The following is a 22,770-nucleotide window of genomic DNA, read 5'->3' as shown; positions in this document are numbered from 1 at the left end:
GCAGGATGTGAAAAGCAACTTTATTTTCTTTTTAATAGGACATGTACCAAAGTTGAGTGAAAATGTAGTACAAAGGAGGAAAGTTCAACCAATGTGATTCACTGGTTCATAGAGTGATAAATAGATTTACAGGCATACCTACCTTTAAAACTAACTCTGACTTTTGTTCTGCCTGTGGTATTAACAAGCAGCTAGAGCTTACAAAAACGAGGTCACTTTCTTACCATCCCGATAAGGACTGGCCATGGATTCACTAACGTTCAATATTTTTATTTTGAGGGAAGTGTTGATCCAAAAAATGCTAACAAGGTCTTTTAAAGCAAATGTATTTATTTGTAAACATCCCACATTTGCCCAATTATTCCAATCTGTACAAATATGAACAATATGTACAGCACAATTCAATAATTTAATAGTTTACTGATAATACACTTCTAGACTTACAGCTTGAAAGGTTCTAACATCATACACAGGATAAGTATACTGTGACGAGACATTACAAATCAGTAATTTTGTACTTCCACATTTACCCAAGGTAGTCACGTTAACAAATAATCAATGGGTAGCTCAAGTAACCAATAGTTCAGGCTAAACTGTAGTGGTACATATGGAATTGGATTAGGATTGTGGTTACAGTAACTCATCATTAACAAGTCTTATCCCTGCTTCTCTCCCTTCCCAAATAACAGGTTTTGTACCCTTGAAAGCACAGAAAACATTTTCCTTTTCAGCTCTTGTATTTAAAGCTATGTGACTCAGCCCCGTTTTACTCCCAACCTGCTGTCTAGTTCAAAAGTAAAATTGGTAGGCGGATTGGTTTGGGAAGAAAATAAAAAAAGGATGACCAAACCCAGGGAGCTTTTTGGTTCGACTTTCACTCCATTCCATACAATAACCACCTTCAGGAGCTGGCCTTCATTCTGGATTATGAAGTGCAAACGCCATTCCAATAATCAGCAACATTAATCATTCTGATAGTACACAGCACTGCAGTCCTCCATTGTAAAAGTAAACCAGTCAGAAGAAACAAAATGCAATGGGCTTCAGTCTCTAAGTGCAACTCGAACATTAAACGACAAACTAAAGTGGAATTGATCATGCATGATACATCGTGAAGCACATTGTAACACAGCTCACATGACTTGTGCTAGTTAGTGAATTTTTAAGTTTTCAACACAATAACCTGTGCTTTAGTATATACGGTTAGTTTTAGCGCATGGAGACAGGTAGCTATGTTGCAGAAGATATGCAGAAAGATAAAGCACAAGAGTGTGTGTCAATCATCAACACACCCTTTTGTGATACACTTGTGATAAAAGGTAATGCTTTATGTAACTGTACTGATAAAAGCTTCAAAGTAAAAAGATACTTAAACTGATCCTGATAAGTGGTTGAATGAACATGCACATGATCTACTGTTTGCAATTAAGTTCACTTCCCTGTTTAAGTCTTGAATATGCCAAAATTCCATAAGTGCCGGCTCTGCTGGAAAGGACTACCTTAAATATCGTAGCAGGCCACTAAACACCACATGATTAACTGCAATTTTGCAATAATATGCAAATGAAGTAAAACCGTGAGGAAACAAGTCATTCCAAACATTCAAAGACATCTAAAATGGTAGAACAGACAACTAACAAAAAATTGTTCAGTGCCAACCACAGCCGCAGCATTTTCATGTGGACCATTATCACTCTGCTGCTCTATCTGGCTGTCCTCATTAATATCTTTGCAATTTAATATGCAGGCTTGCAGCAGAAAATAACAATTTATACAGTACAAATTTCCCACATTCTTTCTGCCAATCAGTACACATACAGTTATATACTTGGGACCTCAATCATTTGCACTAGTTACATTGCTTGCTGTCCAGTATCCCCACTATAACTCAGTAGTGTGATCGCTCTCTGCATGAGGAGTCCAAATGCAAAACAAAAAGTGGTAAAGTTCACTTTTGCTTAGAATGGCTGGCAGTGTAATCTGGCCGTCTTGTCTGAATGATTTTTGGTTTAGGTCGATTTTTCCCTTCCTCCTCCTCTTGCTCCTGCTCCAGTTCTGGGTCACTTTCACAGACATGAACGACAACGCTGGGCGTGGTGTCGGTACCTGCATGCAATTCGTATTTCTCCCCTATATAGAATATAAAAAAAGTGGATCTTAGCAACCAAAAAATAAAAACCTCCTTACGTTTGATACAAGAGTTATTATATATTGTGACATCCACATGTGTTGACCAGCACACATTGGATCATCTCTTATAACAAGTTATTCTTTCCAAGAATTAAAAAAATAGAGAATGCATTGTCCTTAGACCTTTCCTCTTACATCTACACGCTTTTAAATCCCAAATTTGTGGCACACGATATTGTTTCTTGTTTTAACTGAACTTCCCTCCTACCTCTTTCAATCTTGGTGTGCCCTGGTACTTAGTCTCGTCATCTTAGCTCAGCAATTTAAAAATTATATTCCTCGTGGTTTAACAGTCACCACACCTTTTGAATATATTTCATCCAGTTTAATTCTATTTTCTTCCTCCCCTTACAGTCCATTTTTTTTTAAAATCAGCTCACCTTCCCGACAAGTGATCCATTTCCAGACCAGCACCATTCTGTATCCAGCCTCTGGACGTCACACAACAGTAGCCTGGGTTGACTTGCCCTTTAAACATCCCCATCACCAGAATCGCATTTCAAGGCATCTCAGCCAACTCAATTTGTGGGAAACGTCCCTTTGGGACAGTAGACGAGTTTACGACAAAATGCTCACGATTTAGAGAGCATTAAAGTACTTGCAGAACATCTTCACGTTTCTCTATGCTTCAATCTTGCATGAGAAAAATGTATGGGGGGGTGGGGCGGGAGAAAGCGGAAGAAAGAATTAAGCCCTATTGAACTACGAACAAGCATGTGTTGTGATTACCTGGGCCCAGCTTAGATATTGCATACAGCAGGTCATAGTTTATAACCGGAGTGGCATCTTCGGCTTGCTTCCAGCCAACAGGAGGGGATGCTGGTGGAGAAATGAGGAACTGCTTTTCTGGATGCGGTGGAGCCAGGTGTGGGTTACCTTTACTGAAAGTTTTGTTCTGGATCTAGAGAAAAAAAAAATCACCCATTTAAAAAAGAATACTGCAAGTTTTTTTAAAGTTATATTTTGATTGAAAATTGCTGTGTTAATTTTGTGCACAAAGTTAAATCGCACTGAAGAAAAGGACACTTTTCCATTTCAGACACCCAAGAGTATATTTTTTGATCAGCAATAAATTTTCAGACACAGTGGACATTATTGACTAGATGTGAGTCTGGAATGGGTCATGTTGCACCTTTTTCAAAGCCTGGATTTTAAAAATTCTTTCACGGGATGTGGGCATCACTGACTAGGCTAGCATTTATTGTGCATCCCTAATTGCCCTCAAGAAGGTGGTGGTGAGTCGCCATCTTGAACCATTGCAGTCAAAGTGCTGTAGGTACACCCACAGTGCTATAAGGAAGGGAGCTCCGGGACTTTGACCCAGTGACATTAAGAAATGGCGAAATAGTTAAGCCAGGATGGTGTGTGGCTTGGGGGGGAACTTGCAGGTGGCGGTTTTTCCATGCATCTGCTGCCCTTGTTCTTCTTGGCGGTTGAGGTCGCAGGTTTGGAAGGTCCTGTCAAATCACTGCACTTATCCACAATAAGATTGTTGTAGATGGCACTGATGCAGACTTGATGGCATGAATGTGATATATAAAAGACCTAACTAACCACAATGCTGGATATTTGTCAGAAGCACCTCACTCAAATGTATTTCACACTTTCGACTGGCACTGAATGTTAAAGTAAATCAAGTCATTGGCCTCATCTGCCATTATGTTGGCAACAATACCTGGTATCCCTGGCACAGACATGGCAACTGTGGGGAACGAGTTTTACAGGTTTCAGGTTAGATCTAAGAAAGACTAAATAGGAGCAGGAGCAGGCCATTTGACCCAACGAGATCTGTGCCATTTGCTGCCACAACACACCACTTGGAATGACACTTGAAATGATATGAAGTGACCGGCTGCAGCCTTTAATCTGCCACCACCTACTCACAACCACCTCATACAGTACAAGTATTTTAGGAACTGAGGGGTCAGGTGCTGGACTATTCAGTCACACGCCCGCAGGCTCCATGTCATGCCTTCACATTTGTTATCCTTTCATGTCACTTTTGACTGTCCATTCCTTTCCCCCTTTCACTTCAGATTTTCTTGAGATGCTTTATAAGCCTTTGCAAATGTTCAACATTTTTTGGCCATTTATGCAGCGTCTTTCCTTTAAGCATTTTCATCCCTTTAAATGTCATCTCAATTCTCTATTTGCTAGTCAGTCCACTCCCAATAGACTGATTGGCCTTCAAAAGGCCTTAGATATCCATGCAACCATAAACAATGGCACTAATGAGCTGACCACAGAAAATTGCATGCAATTAACACACTTCCCGCTATTGAATTGATTTTTAGACAATTTGGACTGAACTTGCTTGGGATTGGAAGCATTAAATTCTCATATCCAAGGCTCTCCAGATCTCCCTCTATTCTGAGTCCAAACATTGCTGCTGTTGATGTGGCGTATATGGACTTTCAAAAGGCATTCAATACAGTGCCACACCGAAGGTTTGTAAGAAAAGTTATAGCTCATGGGATAAAAGGGGCAGTAGCAACATGGATACAAAATTGGCCGAGTGATAGGAAGCAGAGGGTAACGGTGAATAGATATTTTTCAGGCTGGAGGAAAGTTTGTTCCCCAGGGTTGGTATTGGGATCCTTGCTTTTCCTGATATACGTTCATGATTTAGATCTTGGTGTGCAGGGGACAGTTTCTAAGTTTGTGGACGATACAAAACTTGGGAGAATTGTAATCTGTGAGGAGAACAGTACAGAACTTCAAAAGGACATTGACAAGTTGGTGGAGTGGGCAGATCATTGGCAGATGAAGTTCATTGCGGAGAAGTGTGAGGTGATTCATTTTGGTAGGAAGAACATGGAGAGGCAGTATAAAATAAGGGGTACAATTCTTAGCATAGATGCATAGATCATTGAAGGTGGCAGGAGAGGTGGAGAGAGCAGTTAATAAAGCATACAGGATCCTGAGCTTTATTAATAGGGGCATAGAGTACAAGAGCAGGGAGGTTATGCTGAGCTTATATAGACACTAGTTAGACCTCACCTGGAGTATTGTGTACACTTTAGGAAGGATCTGATTGCATTGCAATCGCAAAGCGGTTTACAAGAATGGTTCCAGGGATGAGAAACTTGAGTTATGAAGACAGATTGTAGAGATTGGGACTGTTCTCCTTGGTAAGGAGGAGACTAAGAGGAGATTTGATAGAGGTGTTCAAAATCATGAGGGGGCAGCAGAGAGCAGATAGGGAAAAACTGTTCCCACTCGTCAAGGGTCAGAACGAGAGGGCACAGATTTAAAGTGATTTGCAAAAGAAGCAAATGTGATGTGAGGAAAAGCTTTTTCACACAGCGAGTGGTTCGAGTCTGGAATGCACTGTCTGGAAGTGTGGTGGAGGCAGGTTCAATCGAGGTATTCAAGGGGACATTAGATGATTACTTGAATAGAAACAATTTACAAAGGTATAGGGAAAAAGCAGGAGAATGGCACTACGTCATGATGCTCATCTGGAGAGCCGGCACAGACACGATGGGCCGAATGGCCTCCTTCTGTGCCGTAACAATTCTGTGATATCTAACCTCAGAATACCACTGTATATGGCAGCAGAGCCCTATTCTCACAAATAAGTCATCCTGTGCAATAAAACTGAAACTTTAGCGTTAAATGCTTTTTTCAGCATTGCTTAACTTAGGACAAGGCCTCATGGAAGTACAGAAACAGTTTGGAGGCACTTCAATATATTTTAAGTAAACAGAGTTATTAAAAAAGGAGCTTGCCTTAAAAGCATGATAGTAAAAATGAATACCTGTGCGAAGTATAGTTTCATTTTCTTCCCATTAAACTCAGTTTCGTGAAGTTGAATTCTGGCCTCGGTTGCTGCAATGGGGTTGCTGAAGTTGATCCGTACACGCCTGAAGCTCTTAAAAAACTGAAAGGTCACATTCTTGTCATAGGCCCTGAACAGTGTCTCAAAGTCATCCTGTAGAGAGATTCAAGCAATGGTTAAACTTCAAGCAATTAGTTCCAGGATACGTTTAATAGCTTTCAGCATTGGATTTGAATCATAATCGTGTCACTCTACTATCATAAAAATCTGTAGATCAAAGTACTCTAGAGTTCCTCGATTTTCTGATTCTTTTCATTAGTTTTCTGAGTTCAAGTGGAGAACAAGATCAGAACTCTCTCGCTCTGAGGTTGCTCAATGACATCAAACAGGCAGTGGTATCCTAAACAGGTCTCCATTAGATATAAACAGAGCCATGCCTTTGAATTGCCACTAGCCATAATGCAGGAGCAGAGAAGATACCAAGCTAATTGATTGGAAGATGAGAGTTCCTAAGTGAAAACATTGTTTAGTGTATTTTGGCTTCTCTGTATTGGACTCTGTCACCTACTCCAGGACCATATGAAGACCTCCAGGCTTTTCTTCCTCTTGCAAGTCAAAGAGCTGACAAGATTGATCCTTAACATCTGAGCTTTCAATTAAACAGCCAATAATTGACATGATCAAATGCACTTGGGAGAGTTACTGGCACACTCTGGTGATAACATCATTTTATTAAGGAGTTACAAGGGAATGATATTTGACCATAATGTGTCACAGTCAACTTGATGTTTCAAAAATTGAATAAAAATTCTAAACATACAAAACGGAATGACTGGCAAAAAGATCACAACTTCAGGAATAATGAGGTGCAGCCTTTTTGAATTGGAGCATCATATCCCAAACACACACTAAGTTTATTACTGCTTGTGAACACATATAAATATCACCTCTATTTTTCAAATAGCTTATCTTTCCCATAAAGATATAGCAATCATTTAAAAAACTCTTCAGTGCAAAATGGGCCAAAGCAACTTTGACACGTTTAATGTTTTGCACAAGTTAAACAGGTAACTAATCTTTTAAATCATTCTAAAAATAAAAACTATCTCTGCCTTCAAATTGACAACCATAGAATATTTAGATGCATGAAGTTCACATAATATACAAAGAAAGTTTCCTGGACATGTACGAAAAGTCTAAAGGCAATATGCAGCAACTGTGACTTCTTTCTGATGCACACCGGTGCTGATCATACCAATGCAGTCCATAGCTACACCACATGGACTGCAGCGGTTCAAGAAGGCAGCTCACCACCACCTTCTCAAGGGCAACTGGGATGGGCAATAGGCAATAAATATATATAAATAAAATGCCTCATTAACAGCAAGTACAACAATTCACAGTCGTGCTGACAAGTTCGCCTGAGAGCAGATCTCGCACACCTGGCTCTAAACCAAAATGTAAAACTCTTGGGCCAGCCTTCAAGCCAGTTAGTTCCAGCAAGGTTTACATCTGGCCTACAGCCAGCTGTGTGAGACTAGCTGCTGGTCAGCCCAGTGGCATCAGTGCAATACAAGACAATGAGTGGTGGCTCTGCTTTTGATTATTTGCTTCCATTTTCCAATGGGGTTTTGCCCTAGCTCACTTCGCTCATACCTGTCTTGCTGCGTTTCCTTCAAGTACTTCTCAGTTAAATGCAGAGACAACGACTATTCATGCAATCTTATATACCAGTGTGCTTAAACAAGGAGCTGTAAACGCACTTAAAATTGTTCCATTGCTATGCAGGTCCAAAGACAAGCCAAGTCAAGCATAACAACCATCTGGTTTTAACATGGTCATGTCAGGTTGGTGGATGTTAAAAGGTTGTCTGTAATTGTGGATAAATAGAATTACCTTTCTACTAGTAACACAGCCAAAGACTGCTCCTAATCACATAACAGACGTTATTAAGAGCTTAATTATAGAGGCAGGTTTTACAGAGCATCTTAAAAGGAGAGGCAGAAAGATTTAAGGAGGGGATTCCTGAGCTTGGCGTCTAGAAGATTGAAGGCACAGCTGCCATTGATGGGGTGAATGAAGTAGGGAATGCACAAGGTGTTGGAGGGACGCAGAGTTCTTGGGTGGTTGAAGGAGGTTACAGAGATAGGGAGGGATTTAAACACATGGATGAAACTTTTAAAATCAAAGTGTTCTACAACCAAGAACAAATGTGACTCAGGGGTTATGGGTGAACAAAGCTTGGTACAAGTTAAGATGTGGGAAAAGTTTTCAATGAATTCAAGTTACTAGTGTGTGGAAGCACAGGTAGGAGGACACTGGAATAGTTATGTCTCAAGACATCAAAAGCATGGGTTTCAGCAGCAGATGGGCTGAGGCAGAGATGGGCAATATTATTTGAGGTGGAACAGGCAGTCTTTTATTGGAGAGGATTATGGGGTGGTAAACTGAGCTGCACAGAGATTGTGAACAGTCTACTTCAGTTTCCAGAGGTGGCCAGGGACTGGGATAGAATCAGCGGCTAAGCAATGGAGTTTGTGGTTCTGTTCCTGGCCACATCATTCATAAGAAATGACGCTAGACCTCATTTTCAAATACCTCAAAAAAAAACCAATTTATGCCCAAAGCACATTCCTCAATAAATATTAAACTCTGCTGGATTATAGTCAGATTTCAAGGCATTTCTTTCGTACTGGCACCCTCCTATCTCCAAATCCAAATCAATTTCCTGCACGGGGCACATTATGTTCACATAAAGCAGTAAAACACTTTGATTTAAAACTACTTTCCAATGCTGCCAAGTCAGATTTCCTCCTTTAACAGCTCTCCTGTAATTGGACTGGTCTTAATGTAAATTGAAACTTCCTCCTTACGTGATTATAAAATTTACAACTTGAATTTCTCCATTAAAAAAACAAAATCTCTATTTTCATGAAAAACTACAGAAGTGCACCAGCCCAGGTGCTCTCGTATTCATTTTGTTCCACTGCGCCCATTCATTTCAGACAATGGCTAACCTACTCCACCATAGATGTTAACCAATTTAACATGTAAAGGAATGCAATGAACCTCTTTCCCATCCCCAATAGCCAAGTGAATTCTCCCAAAACATCTAACTTTACATCCAAAATTATGCACGATACACATATGCCTTTGACCAGTTGCCGTTCTCAGTAAGAGTATAGTATTTGGTATGACTGAAGCTCACAAATGACTTTCCACATAACATTCACATTATCTCCACCTGGGCTTCTCAGTCCAGACAATTTCTGAAATTGTTCTTGACTACTGAAATCAAATCAGCAGCAGTGATTTATTGCTAAATTCAAATGTAAGCTCTCAAAATGGAAGTCTTTTTATTGTATTAAGATGGGTTGAGAAAAGAAAGACATACAACTGAAAATATAATTAAACCATAAATCCACTCCTGGACTAATTAGGAATTGGAATATTCCATCCGGAGTCAGAGTTAAGTTAATAGATTTCCTTCAAAGCTTTGTCCAAGTCAGTAGCTAATTAAAAGGTTAAATGAAAGGAACTGACATCAGACTGGTGAAATTCAACCCTCCACTTCCTGAATCATTTAGGTTCCACTGGTAATATTCTACAAAAGTGCTTTATAATTCATTTGTATAACACAATAGCTTCCAATGGCAGTATTTCCATAATATCATACAATTTGTCCCATTTATAATGCAGAATGGATTCAGAGGCCAACACTGCACCTCCATATATGCTGGAATTGTGCGTGTTACAGCTGATCGGAAGTCACAGTGAAGACTTTACCCGTCTCCCCACAAACCAGGTGAGCTCAGCACACCTGAAGGCAGTACAAAAACAGCACCAACTTTGAATGCTGTCGGCATTGGTTTGCAGATTCAGGTGATATCCATCATCTTTGGAGAAACGCATGATGCCTCGTGTTAAGGCAGTGCAAGTTCTATATGAAGCAGAACATTACTGGTGTAGTAGATCACCCAGGCTCTACCCCAGGGGGTGTTAAGCATATTTCACACCCCTCACCCCGAACAAGAAACGAGGTAGGAGTCAATAATAAGATTGCAGATTATGTGAGCCCCACTTCTGTCATTTAAAATTTACCTCTTTGACCAAGTAACATGGTTGACTTTTAACGGCTCTCAAGGGATGGACAACAAATGCTGGCTGTGCCGGTGACAACCACATCCCAAGAAAGAATTTAAAAAAAAACTTTTGGTCATTTCTCCTAATATCCCCTCCTGAGGTTTGGTGCCAAAATTTGATTGCTAACGCACGTCAAGGGCCTTAGGAGCATTTTGCTCATTTTCAGTTTGGGCAGTGCATTTGTGATTACCAGAAAGGCTTATGAACGTTATTTGTTTTCTTTCCTAATAGAAGAAAATATAAAGATATGAATGAGGAATATGACAATCGGCTTTTTACGGGGACAGAGTCAATAGATTTAAAAAGCAAAGTGTAAGGTGAAAAAAAATTAAGCTACTGCTCCACTTCCTTAAACACTTCCCATTCTCTCACTAGTCCATAAGAACATAAGAAATAGGAACAGAAGTAGACCATTTGGCCCCTCGAGCCTGCTCTGCCATTCAGTAAGATTATGGCCGATCTTCTTGTATTTCGATTTCCACATTCCCATCTAACCCTGATAACCTTTGACTCCCTTTGCTAACAAGAATCTATCTACCTCTGCCTTAAAAATATTCAATGACCCCATCTTCACCACCAACTGAGGCAGGGAGTTCCAAAGTCGCACAACCCTCAGAGAAAAAAAAACTCATCTGTCCTAAAAGGGCGACTCCCAATTTTAAAACAGTGCCCCCTAGTTCTGGACTCACCCACAAGAGGAAACATCCTTTTGACGTCCACCCTGTCAAGGCTGTTTAGAATCTTGTATACTTCAATCAGGTCACCCCTCACTCTTCTAAACTCCAGCGGAAACAAGCCCAGTCTGTCCAACCTTTCCTCGTAAGACAACCCACTCATTCCAGGTATCAATTTAGTAAACCTTCTTTGAACTGCCTCCAATGCATTTACATCCTTCCTTAAATAAGGAGACCAAAACTGCACACAGTATTCGAGGTGCAGTCTCACCAATGCCCTGTATAACTGAAGCATAACATCCTTACTTTTATGTTCAATCCCTCTCGGAATAAAGGATAGCATTCCATTAACCTTCTTAGTCCAGGTGCTCTCGTATTCATTTTGTTCCATCTACAGTCATTTCTCAAATCTGCCTATTTGAGAATAATTCAGTGATGGCTCTGCTTACAAGTGGCTGTTCCTCTCCCCCTGAACAGCAGCTCCCTACAACAACGGCTGCTGATCTCCCGCAAAATTCTTGTTGATAAATGAAGTTCCATGTACATTCTAGTGGTAAAAAGAAAGACTTGCATTTATATAGTGCCTTTCACAACAACTTGCAGTTGTATGAGCACCTTTAGTTTAGTAAGAAGTCCCAGGACTTTAGGGCAGAATGTCCCAAAGTGTTTTATAGCCAATTAAGTATCTTGTGAAGTGTCATCACTGCTGCAATTTAGGAAAGAAAGCAGCCAACTTACTTACAAGAAGGATCCACAAAGCATCGTGATATCTATACTTAGGTCTTGATTGAGGGATAAACATTGGCCAAGACACCAGGGAGAATGTCTCACCCAAACAATGGCACCTCTGACAGTGCAACCCCCCCCTGCATGTCCTAATATGTCAGATTCAAATTATAAGCAGCATTTATAGCTTTGTCCCTCTGCTATAGCACAAAGTCTGTCTACAACTGAAGGCTGAAAATAAACTGCTTGTGTGAAAGAGCCTGACCACTCTACCCAGACAACCACCAACGTAGGGATAAACAGGTCAGAATATACTGCTGTCATTGCACTCTGGGTATCAGGAAGGCACTGAGGCCTAACTATGCAGGTGCTCTCATCTGTCATTGAATTGAAACCTGGGAAGAATTAAACATCTAGTCAATACTAGAGCATGTAGAGCCTTTTGACGTGAAGCAGCACACCCAGAAGTGACCAACGTTGTCTGCTATTATTTGACCTTTGTATAATGTGGTCTAACCCTAGGCATAAAACAGTAAGTGTTAGCAACTACATGACAGGTGGTCAGGTCAGAACAGTGCTCATTAAGCACTACAGTTGTTCAAAGCCATGTTACAGTTACAGTTTGTATCTATCCATTTGTTTTAAAATATAAAAGTTATCTGAAGCTTTCTGAATGAAGCCCCCGCCACCCTCCCCCACCCCCCACCTCACAACCGCCAAACAATCTTCTCAATCTCGATCACAGAGTGGTTTATTTGGTATCCATAACACGAGAGAAACCACACCGCAGTTGTACTGCCAGCCAGCTTTTTCTAGGCTGTTGGTGGTAATGCATTTTATTTGCATCTTCCTCAGTTTTGCTTCATATTTTAGCCATGGAAACTTTTTGTGTTATTTACAATTGGAAAATGCTTTTTTCACAAACAGCATAATAATAAAAAAGGAGCCACGTTATTTACCACATTTGCAGTATGAATAACAACTTCAAATAATGCCCAGTGCACATTTTATTCACAGAATGCTGCTTACCTATGAAACTGTATTCATTGGGCTCAAACATGCTAACCGGTGCTCACTTTAAATCTTAAATTAAGTTTATGCCAGTGAACAATTATAACCTTCACTCTCAAGTTATAATTAGATGTGAGAAAAGGTTGGAGACTTCATTCATAAATTTCTACCAACAGATCCCCTCATTAACTCAAGTACATTTTTTTTAAAATTGTGGGATATAATAAAGGAGGCCTGTCATTTAGAACTTGCACAAAAAGTAGAATTTCTCCCTCGGAAAACTATAACATGCAGCTATTCACAATTCTGGGATTTTTTTCCCCTTCCCCAGTCGTTAAGTCCTCAAATGTCCTGACAATAATTATTCTGCACAAAGTTTACAGCTGAAATTTCCTTCCCTGATTATAAAACAAATATTGGTACTTAAGTACTAAACTGAGACAATGCACTCACCGGTTACCGTACTACCTGTTGAAACCCTTCCCCTTTATTTCAGAAACAATAGATGTTACCTAGTTTTCCATGACCCCTAGCTGATACACAGTTGTACACAGTTCCATCTTCTTTCCCCCAAAATATATGTTATACACTAAATAAGCAGGAACGGAGGAGAGGAACAACTGTGCAAATGAACATCATAAAATGTAGTTGGATCTTCATTCCACATTAGCTATTGGGAGTATTAGGAAACAAATATCAGGTATGCACAATACCAATGTCAAATACAAGCACAAACTAAATTACAACATACTTCCCAAGTCAAAATGCTATTCTTAATGATACTCAAGTATGCCAAGCCAGTTAAATATGTCCTAAATAATAACGACAGTAAGGATGATAAAGTGCCTTAAAATGGACAATAAATTGAAATGAGTTAGTCATTCTCAAACTGTTTAAAACAAATAGACATGAATTAACCCAACTTCTTACCCGAACATCAACATCAGTAAAGACTTCAGTGTCAGGCAAGCAGGCAATCAGAATAATATTGCAGTTAAGACTTTGGAAATGCATGGCTGATTTAGGAAAAGGCTCCCAGGTCTGATTTGTAAACCAGCAAAACAGTCTCAAGCTGCTGCTGACACTTCTATGAATTACAAGCCGTTGCGCTCTACTCTAATTTATACAGAATCTTGTGCTCACCCTCAGGAGCTTTACGGTATGAGACAGCAAATTCTTAAACAAAACCTGCACGTTCCAACTAGGACAAAATGAACTTCGAATGGAAAGTAGTGACATCAGCACTTAGTCAAGATATCTATGCTAATCAGCTTGGCTTTGCACTGGAAGATGGAAAAAACAGCTGATGTTGCCTGGCAGCTGTGTTATCATTGGTTCTGCACATAGTTTCCATCAGCAGTAATTCCATTCAACACCCACAATATGCACTTAATTTGAATGGCTTGCATCAGATGGAAAATTTTACACTGTTAAAACAACTGTTAAATAGTAACTGGAATAAATCATTAAACTGAAGATATTAAAGAGAACAGTAGGAAAATTAACCAGTCACCCTCGAATCTCCCCAACCCTCTTTCCTTCTACTCAAAACAGGCACCTCATGAATTTAATGACCTTGGCTCAGCCTAAACCATAAGAAACTGCCAGCACCCTTGCACACACAGCCTGTTCCATTTCGAAATTTCAAGGAATTCTTTGGAAGATGTCCAAGGGACTGAAAAACAGTCAAAGGTTCTACTGCACTACAGTTAGTGATTAGAGAATTGTTACCTGGTGAATGCAAGGGGTGGCAGAAAACCACAGTTGTACTGCCGGCCAGCTTCATATCATAATCTGGCTAAGGAAAACTAAATTCTTGGAGCAGGGATTTGGGGGCAGGAGGAGGGGGCCAGATGGTGGAGAAACAAGAATCAGTTTCTGTGTTTAAAAAAAGCCAATGGTGACCCTTACAAATTGTAGCTGGAGGACACTGGGCAAATTTAATACAAAACAAGGCAGGAAATCTGACAGGCTCTTCTCTGCTGTCAATTCTGTTCAATCGCAGCAGTTTAAAAATTCTCAATTTAAATTAGAAGCAATTTTTGGCTCCAGACAACAATCCAGAATGAAAAGGTCTGGAAGAAAAGATTGGATATACATAGTACAAATATGAATAGGAGGATGTGCCTCTTGACAACTAATGGGGAAATCATCCACAAAAAATGACTGGAAAAATGTTAGGGGAATTAAATGTGGCAATTACCAAAGTATGCAAGACTTAAATATGCACATATTTCTGTGGAAAACCAAGGTAATCGGAAAATCTGTGTCACATTTACTTTGTGGAAACAAGGAAGGAGGTTATGCTGAATGAAAACGAGGAAGGAACATGACTGTAGTGTGATAAAATAACAGGACATTGCCCATTAAGCAGGTTTGATTTTTAAAACCTGTTTATTTCAAAATAGGTCAAAGCGTCCCCATAGGTCACTAGCACTACAGCAGGAAGCTGAAGTGAAGACTCATTTAAGAAAGTGTGGAGCACTCTTCAAGCAACATCAGTGGCTGTTCCCCCATTTCAGTTAGTGCAGGAACCAGATTTGGTAGTTATTACAAAAGCACCATACACTGGATGCTGGAAGTCTGAAAAAAAACAAGCCAAAAAAAATGCTGGATAAACTCACTCTGATAAATGATCATTGACCTGAAACATTAACTCATTTTCTCTCTCTACAGATGCTGCCTGAGCTGCTGAGAGTTTCCAGCACTTTCTATTTCTGTTTCAGCTTTGATAACTATTGCAGCCAAGTGTCCAATAATGTTTCCAACACCTCCTCTTAGTGCATTAAGTATTATACAAAATAGGACTTGATTTATTAAACTAAGCACAATGAAATTTAATTTGCGAAACATTTGGAAAATTGAGCTCCAATAGAGATTGCAATATACTAGTTAAAATAAAAGTTAAACTTCAGACACGTCAATACAACTCTCTCTGCCAGACAACTAACCTTTAGCAGCCATTCACAACACAGTGACAATATTTACATGAAGCATTTACTGTTACTTTCTTTGTTGATTAAACTACAGTTGACATTTAAATGTTTCGTTGGTGTACAGCTTTTTTTGCCCCTCAAAACTTTTGAACCGCAATTTACTCAAATTCAGATATTGACAATTTTAATGAACCACTGCATTCGTTAGCTAATCTAGTCATTGAATACAACCAAGACAACAACAGCAACAGCAACAACAACAACAACAAAAGGTGGAAAGCGAGGTACAGAGGCAGGGAGGTATAGGGAGGGAATGCCAGAGTTTGGGGCCTAGGTAACTGAAGACAAAGCTACCAACGGTGGAGTGAGTAAAATCAAGGATGTACAAGAAACCAAGACTGAGTGCGCAAATATATCACAGGATTGCGGGGCTGGTTTACAGAGACAGGGAGCAGCAAGGCCACATGGAGGGATTTGAAAACAAGAAAAAAAGTGTCCCCGTCTATATAAAAAATTACAAGAACTATTAGGTAAATTTGCTGCAACCACAGAAAACAGCTGGGGGGCGGGGGGGGGGAAAGAGAAGAGACAAAAAATTTAGCAACATTTTCCTCATTCCATTTTAGGGTGCTTTGGTTTAGGATTGCAACTCTTTTTTTAGTCGTTCATGGGATGATTTACAGCTTTTACACCCATACTAAGAAAATTCGAATTTGATCAAGGTTTACAAAGTGATGAAGTGAAAAAATTGTGTTGCGTAGGCAGTTTGTTCCAACTAAATATACGAGAGGACCACGAGGGTTAAAATTTCAAGTTACCCAAGGCCAGACCTAGGTTAGATATTAGGAGGTAGTTCTTTTCCCACAGAATAGCAGGCCTGAGGATCAGGTTGCTGTCTCATGCAGTGTTGCCAATTTGGTGGATTGCTTCAAGCAAGAGCTGGACCTATTTTTTGTGAGGACGGAGATCATGTGTGCAGAAATAGTTTCTGCATAATATTAATCATAGCTGGGATGGTCTCTTGGACTTTTTGATCATCTTGGGGAGGTGGTCAGACAGGAAATTTCCATATTGTTTTTCACGAGTTGGCCTAGATTTTTAAATCTGTTTTCTGCTTCAGGAGATCGTGTGTCTTTCAGGTGGGGTGGGGAATGTATATGTTCTGTTCTACAAGGCATCGCAATTGTGCGGAATGACCTGGATGGACTCGTGGGTCTTATCCTGTTACTTCTTGGTGCATGTGCATAAGTACTGGGTTCCTTTTTTTCAGAAGAAGTGGAAAGGCTCAATACATTTTGCCTAGAACTAAATGGATATAACCAAGTTATCATGTCACATCTTCATGTCAGCTTCTGTATCATACAGTTATGAATCAGCATCTAAACTGTGCTGCTGGAAGTAGATAAAGAAAGTATATTTCATAACATCATCAACATAATGACGAATTTGGCTCATTTTCAAACTGTATTCTTGAATAATCCATAATATACTGAGCAATAAAAAAAGAAACTGAGTCACATCTGGATTTTCTTACTTTTTAAAACATTGCAATAACAATCAAAGCACCAAGTTAAAGTCATCAGGAATCATGAGTCATTCAATAAAAAGATGTGTAACCTTCATTTCCAAAGGACACATCTGACACTTTTTGGATGCATAACCAAAGCAGCTGTTGCACACGAGCATTTATATATTGTATTATGGGTCACAAACTCCAGAAAAGTACAAAATTAGTAGTCCACTATAATGTGCAGGTCACTTAACTGCAAAGTAACCTTGGCTTTACAGCAAGATATGCAGCATAACAGGAGCCTGAGTTCATGATTGAGGCCACCCCCAGGCAGACCTCTTGCACCACTCAGCTCCAAACCAGTTGCAGCAAGAATCTTTCAAGCTATTAGTAACAGGAGCCTGAAACAACATTTTCACCATCATTTTACATAGCAGTCAACAAAACATTGTGCAAACGTTCTCAAGGGCAATTTGGGATGGGCATTAAATGCTGGCCTTGCCAACAACACCCACATCCCAAGAACAAACAAAAAAAAAATCACTGAAGTGTGTACACATGCACACAATGTATTCTGCTTTATCTGAAAATGAGAATACATTGAGCCAACAGTATAGGTCTTACATTGGCACTTATGATAGAGAGACAGAATCACATATGAATTAGGAGCACTCAGCCCCCTCAAGCCTGCTCCACCATTCAATAATATCATGGCTGATCTGATTTTGACCTCATATTCCTGCCTACCCCCGATAACCTTTCACCCCCCTTGCTCATCAAGATTCTATCTACCTCTGCCTTAAAGATATTCAAGGAATCTGCTTCAACCACCTTTTGAGGAAGAGAGTTCCAAAGTCTCTCAACCCTCAGAAAAAAAAAATCCTCATCTCTGTCCTATATGGGCAACCCCTTATTTTGAAACAGTGACTCCTAGTTCTAGATTCTCCCACATGAGAATGTGGACATCCTTTCCACATTCACCTTGTCAAGTCCTCTCAGATCTTATATGTTTCAATCAAGGCATGTATTTGGATTTTTGGAAGGTTTTTGATAAAGTCCCACATAAGAGTTTAGTGTGGAAAATTAAAGCACGTGGGATTGGGGGTAATATATTAGCATGGATTGAGAATTGGTTAGTAGACAGGAAACAGAGAGTAGGAATAAATGGGTCTTATTCGGAGTAGCAGGCGGTGACTAGTGGGGTACCAAAGGGATCAGTGCTTGGGTCCCCGTTATTCAGAATTTTTATCAATGATTTGGATGAGGGAACCAAATGTAATATTTCCAAGTTTGTTGATGACATGAAACTTGGTGGGAATGTGAGCGGTGAGGAGGGTGTTAAGAGGCTTCAATGTGATTTAGACAAGTTGAGTGAGTGGGCACATACATGGCAGACGCAGTATAACGTGGATAAGTGTGAGGTAGGAAAACACTAAAAGGCAAAGTATTATTTAAATGGTGATAGATTGGGAAATGTTGATGTGCAAAGGGAACTGGGTGACCTTGTACATCAATCACTGAAAGCAAGCATGCAGGTGCAGCAAGCAGTTAAGAAGGCAAATGGTATGTTGGCCTTCATTGCGAAGGGACTTGAGCACAGGAGCAAGGATGTCTTACTGCTGCTTTACAGGGCCTTGGTGAGACCACAGCTGGAGTACTGTGTGCAGTTTTGGTCTCTTTGCCACAGAAAGGATATACTTCCCATAGAGGGGGAGCAGCAAAGGTTCACCAGACTGATTTCTGGGATGGCAGGATTGTCATATGCGGAGAAATTGGGTTGACTTGCCCTGTATCCACTGGAGTTTAGAAGATTGAGAGAGGATATCATTGAGACGTATAAAATTCAGGCTAGCTGGACAGACTGGATGCAGGGATAATGCTTCCTCTGGCTGGGAGGGTCTAGAACAATGGGTCACAATCTCAGGATATAGGGTAGACCATTTAGGGGTGAGGTGAAACTTCTTCACTCAGAGGGTGATGAACCTATGGAATTCTCTACCACAGAAGGCTGTGGAGACAAAGTCACTGAATATATTTAAGAAGGAAATAGATAGATTGCTAGACTCCAAAGGCGTCAAGGGGTATGGGGGGAGAGCAAGAGTATGGCATTGAGATAGAGAATTAGCCATGATCTTATTGAATGGTGGAGCAGGCTCGAAGGGCCGAATGACCCACTCCTATTTTCTATGTTTCAATATTTCTTAACTCCAGTGGATACAAACCTAGCCTGTCCGATCTTTCCTCATAAGTCAACCCATCCATTCCAGGTATTAATCTAGTAAACCTTCTCTGAACTGCTTCTAATGCATTTACATCTTTCTTTAAATAAGGAGACCAATACTGTACACAATACTCTAGATGTGGTCTCATCAATGCCCTGTATAACTGAACCTTAACCTCCCTACTCTTGCACCTGCATACTAATTAGACACGGAGAAATCACCATTGCATTTTTATACTATTATGTAATGGTACTGTTATTGCTGGGCAAGTTATATAGTAAAGTGGCACTCAACATAGTAAACAGGAAAACACAATGACAAAGAACCCAAAAAACATTAGCACAGAAGATGATGATTCAGCTCACATCACAACTGTTTACTCCATTCCCATGTGCCTCAGTATTTTCTTCCGCATTTATCCAATTCCCCCGAAATTTAGAGATCAATTAAATTTCAGCAGTCACTTGACAATATGTTCCATATTCTAATAAACCTTTGAACGAAAAAAAATTCTAACATCTCCCAGATTTGTGGAATGTAAATCTGGTATCTGGACTTCAACTCACTCCTTACTCTTATCCCCTTGTCAAGTTGGTTATGTACATTGGATTTAGGCTGCAAGTTCATTGTTGTTATAATGTAAGTCACATTACGGTGTCTAATGCAAAAGGATATACTTGTATTGGAGGTGGTACAGTGAAGGTTCACTAAATTGGTCCTTCGGATGAGGGGGTTGTCCTATGATGAGATGCTGAGTAAATTGAGCCTATATTCTCCGAAGTTTAGAAGAGGCGATCTCACTGAAACTTACAAAAGTCTGAAGGGGCTTGACAGGGTTGACGCTGAGAGGTTGTTTCTGTTGGTCGGGGAATCTTAAACATGGGGTGGGGTGGGGGGGCGCAGTCTCAGGGTAAAGGGGTCGATCATTAGGGACTGAAATGAAGAGGAATTTCTTCACTCAAAGGGTTGACCATCTTTGGAATTCTCTACTGTGGAGGGTTGTGGATTCTCTAGCATTGAATAAATTTAAGGCTGGGATAGACAAGTTTTTGGTCTCTCAGGGAATTACAGGATATGGGGAGCAGGCGGGATAATGGAGCTGAAACCGAAGGTCAGCCACGATCACACTGAAAGGCAGATCAGGCTTGATGCGCCATGTGGTCCACTCCTGCTCCTATTTCTTATAAAGCCCCCAAAAAATTATGGGTGACTGTGGCACTTATTGTGTGAATGATATAAAAGACATTAATGTTCAAGTTTCAAGCACAAAACATAAAACAGATGACGGGGGTGTTTATAATGATGAAAAGGGTTCTAATAGGATAGACGAAGAGAACCCACTTCTCCTGGTGGGGAATCCAGAGTAAGTGAAAACTCCATTCAGGAGTGAAATCAGGAATCAGTTTTCACACAAAGGGTAGTAGAAATCTAGAACTTTCTCTTTCCCCTCTCCAAAAGAGACTGTGGATGCTGGGTCAATTGAAATTTTCGATGCACTAAGATCGCTGGATATTTATTGGGAAAGAGCATCAAGGGGTATGGATCAGGGGTGGCTAAATGGAATTGAGGTACAAATCAGTCATGACCTAATTGAACGTCCGAACAGGTTTGAGGGACTGAATGTCCTAATTCTGTTCCTAAGGCTATGGCAAGAAAGGACCAATGCTTCCATATGGGGAAACAGAATTTTTGAGAAATCTGTAGAATGATCCAAAGTCATTTATTTTTTAAAAATGGCTCATCGCCTTGTAGAGGTCAAATCTGTAGCAAAGTACACAGGAAGGATAGTGCAATTTAACAGAGTTAGATGAAGTAGGGTGGTAGGAAGTTTGCGTGGGGCATAAACAGTAGCCTTGATCAGTTGGGCTGAATGGCCTGTTTCTGTACTGTACGTTCTATATAATTTTGTGTAATTTCCATACATCTATTTCTTAGTAACATTTGTGAGTTAAATTCTTGGAGTAAAGGTGGCTGAGAGGAGATTTGATAGAGGTATTCAAAATCATGAAGGATCTGGACAGAATAGACAAGGGGAAGCTGTTCCCACTCATGAAAGGGTCGAGAACGAGAGGGCACAGATTTAAAGTAATTGGCAAGAGAAGCAAAAATGATGAGAACATTTTTTTCACATAGTGAGTGGTTAGGGTCTGGAATACACTCCCTGAGAGTGTGGTGGGGGCAGGCTCGATCAAAGCGTTCAATCGGGAATTGGATTGTTATCTGAAAAGGAAGATTGTGCAGGGTTATGGGGAGAAGGTGGAGTGCTGGTGCAGGCATCACGGCCAAATGACCTCCTTCTGCCCTGTAACAATTCTGTGATTATGGTGAGCAACTCCGAGCTGCCGCTTTACAAAAGTAAAACACTATTTAGAAACGAGGCTCACAATCCATTAAAAACAGACATTTTAACACGTGGTAATCTCCATTCATCAAATACAGTTGAAATGAAGGTTAAAGTGCAAGGAGCAGGTCACTGTAGCATTAGCAATTGGAAACTGAATCATGTTCTAAGGCTGGGATTAGAAACACCTTAGAGCTCTTCATGCTAATGCTTTGTAAGAGCAGTTGATAAGAAAAGGAGGCAGTTGCTCTTATAGGTCCACTCCCCTTTTATACACATAATACTGGAATTTTTGCACATTAGTAACTGCTACTGAAAAATCTAATCTGTGCACCATTTCTGGGCAAAATCCTTGCAGCTATGTTTTAGAGCTAAATACTTTCCATAAGCGGTCAGCTGTCAAAGCCATTGTAAAAAGGGGCCGGTAATTGACAAGTAGCTAACTGCTTTTTGGGAGGTTGTTACATTGATGGCGGGTGGGAGAGAGGAAGTTCTCATTCAGTAATACATAACTAAACATATCCACAAAGCACAAATCACGTTAGTGAACTTTAGTTCTGTGAATGCAAATAGCCTGATACAGATTGTACAGAGACCAGTCTATTAATATTTGGCTTTCAGCCAACTTAACACAATATCACATTTTCCACTCCTTGCCTCAGTTGCATCTGTGAAAGGGTTTCTATTAACTCACTGATGGTCAGCAAATCCACTTTCAAAATGATAGAAGCTCAAAAAAAAAGGTCACGGTAGCCAAAAAAAATTACATGAAAAGAGAGCCAATTCCACTGATTAATATGACCTCTTTTAAAGAAATGACCCCCCCATTGTCATACATGTATTATAACCTAAACTACATGAAATACATTGCGTGCTCCTTCAAAAATTAATATTTCACACAAACAAAAGGGCATCTGGGCAATTCATGGAAAGATTGGAAACGTAGCCTTGTGCACGTTGATAGTCATGCACAATTGAAAAGATGGAAAATTTGTACCAGGTTTGAATCCAGTGACTGATGAGGAGTTGTTCAATTTTTAACCAATGAAGTCTGTTTTACTGAGGTCATGCTTTACCTTTTTATGGGTAGCTGAATATATGCTGGTATGATTTCCAGTTTCCCATATCAAACAAAAACAAGAAAGAATAAAAGAAATCTCAGCAATCCTATCAAAGGTACAATGGTCAAGCTTTTGATGATAATTGTACGCTTACTAACATTTGATTCAGCATTCT

General features: G+C 40.1%; 1 protein-coding gene across 4 annotated transcripts in view; it reads right to left on the bottom strand.

Moving 5' to 3' along the window:
* Positions 1-312: 312 nt before the first annotated feature.
* Positions 313-22,770, bottom strand: part of LOC144691770 (calcipressin-1-like) — a 70,494-nt gene continuing 48,036 nt past the window's right edge. The window contains exons 1-5 of one of the 4 annotated variants that reach the window (XM_078560223.1): positions 13,456-13,658; positions 11,095-11,335; positions 5,951-6,124; positions 2,920-3,091; positions 313-2,130 (exon numbers count right to left, since the gene is read on the bottom strand). In XM_078560223.1, coding sequence (XP_078416349.1) covers positions 1,949-2,130; positions 2,920-3,091; positions 5,951-6,124; positions 11,095-11,169 — 603 coding nt within the window. In that variant the 5' untranslated portion in view covers positions 11,170-11,335; positions 13,456-13,658 and the 3' untranslated portion in view covers positions 313-1,948. The other 3 variants (XM_078560220.1, XM_078560222.1, XM_078560219.1) reach the window with 3 other exon arrangements.

Source organism: Cetorhinus maximus, chromosome 16 (genome assembly GCF_964194155.1).
Source record: "Cetorhinus maximus chromosome 16, sCetMax3.hap1.1, whole genome shotgun sequence".
NCBI classification, from domain to species: domain Eukaryota; kingdom Metazoa; phylum Chordata; class Chondrichthyes; order Lamniformes; family Cetorhinidae; genus Cetorhinus; species Cetorhinus maximus.
Note: the sequence above shows the minus strand (reverse complement) of the source record. Positions and strands in the feature narration are given on the sequence as shown.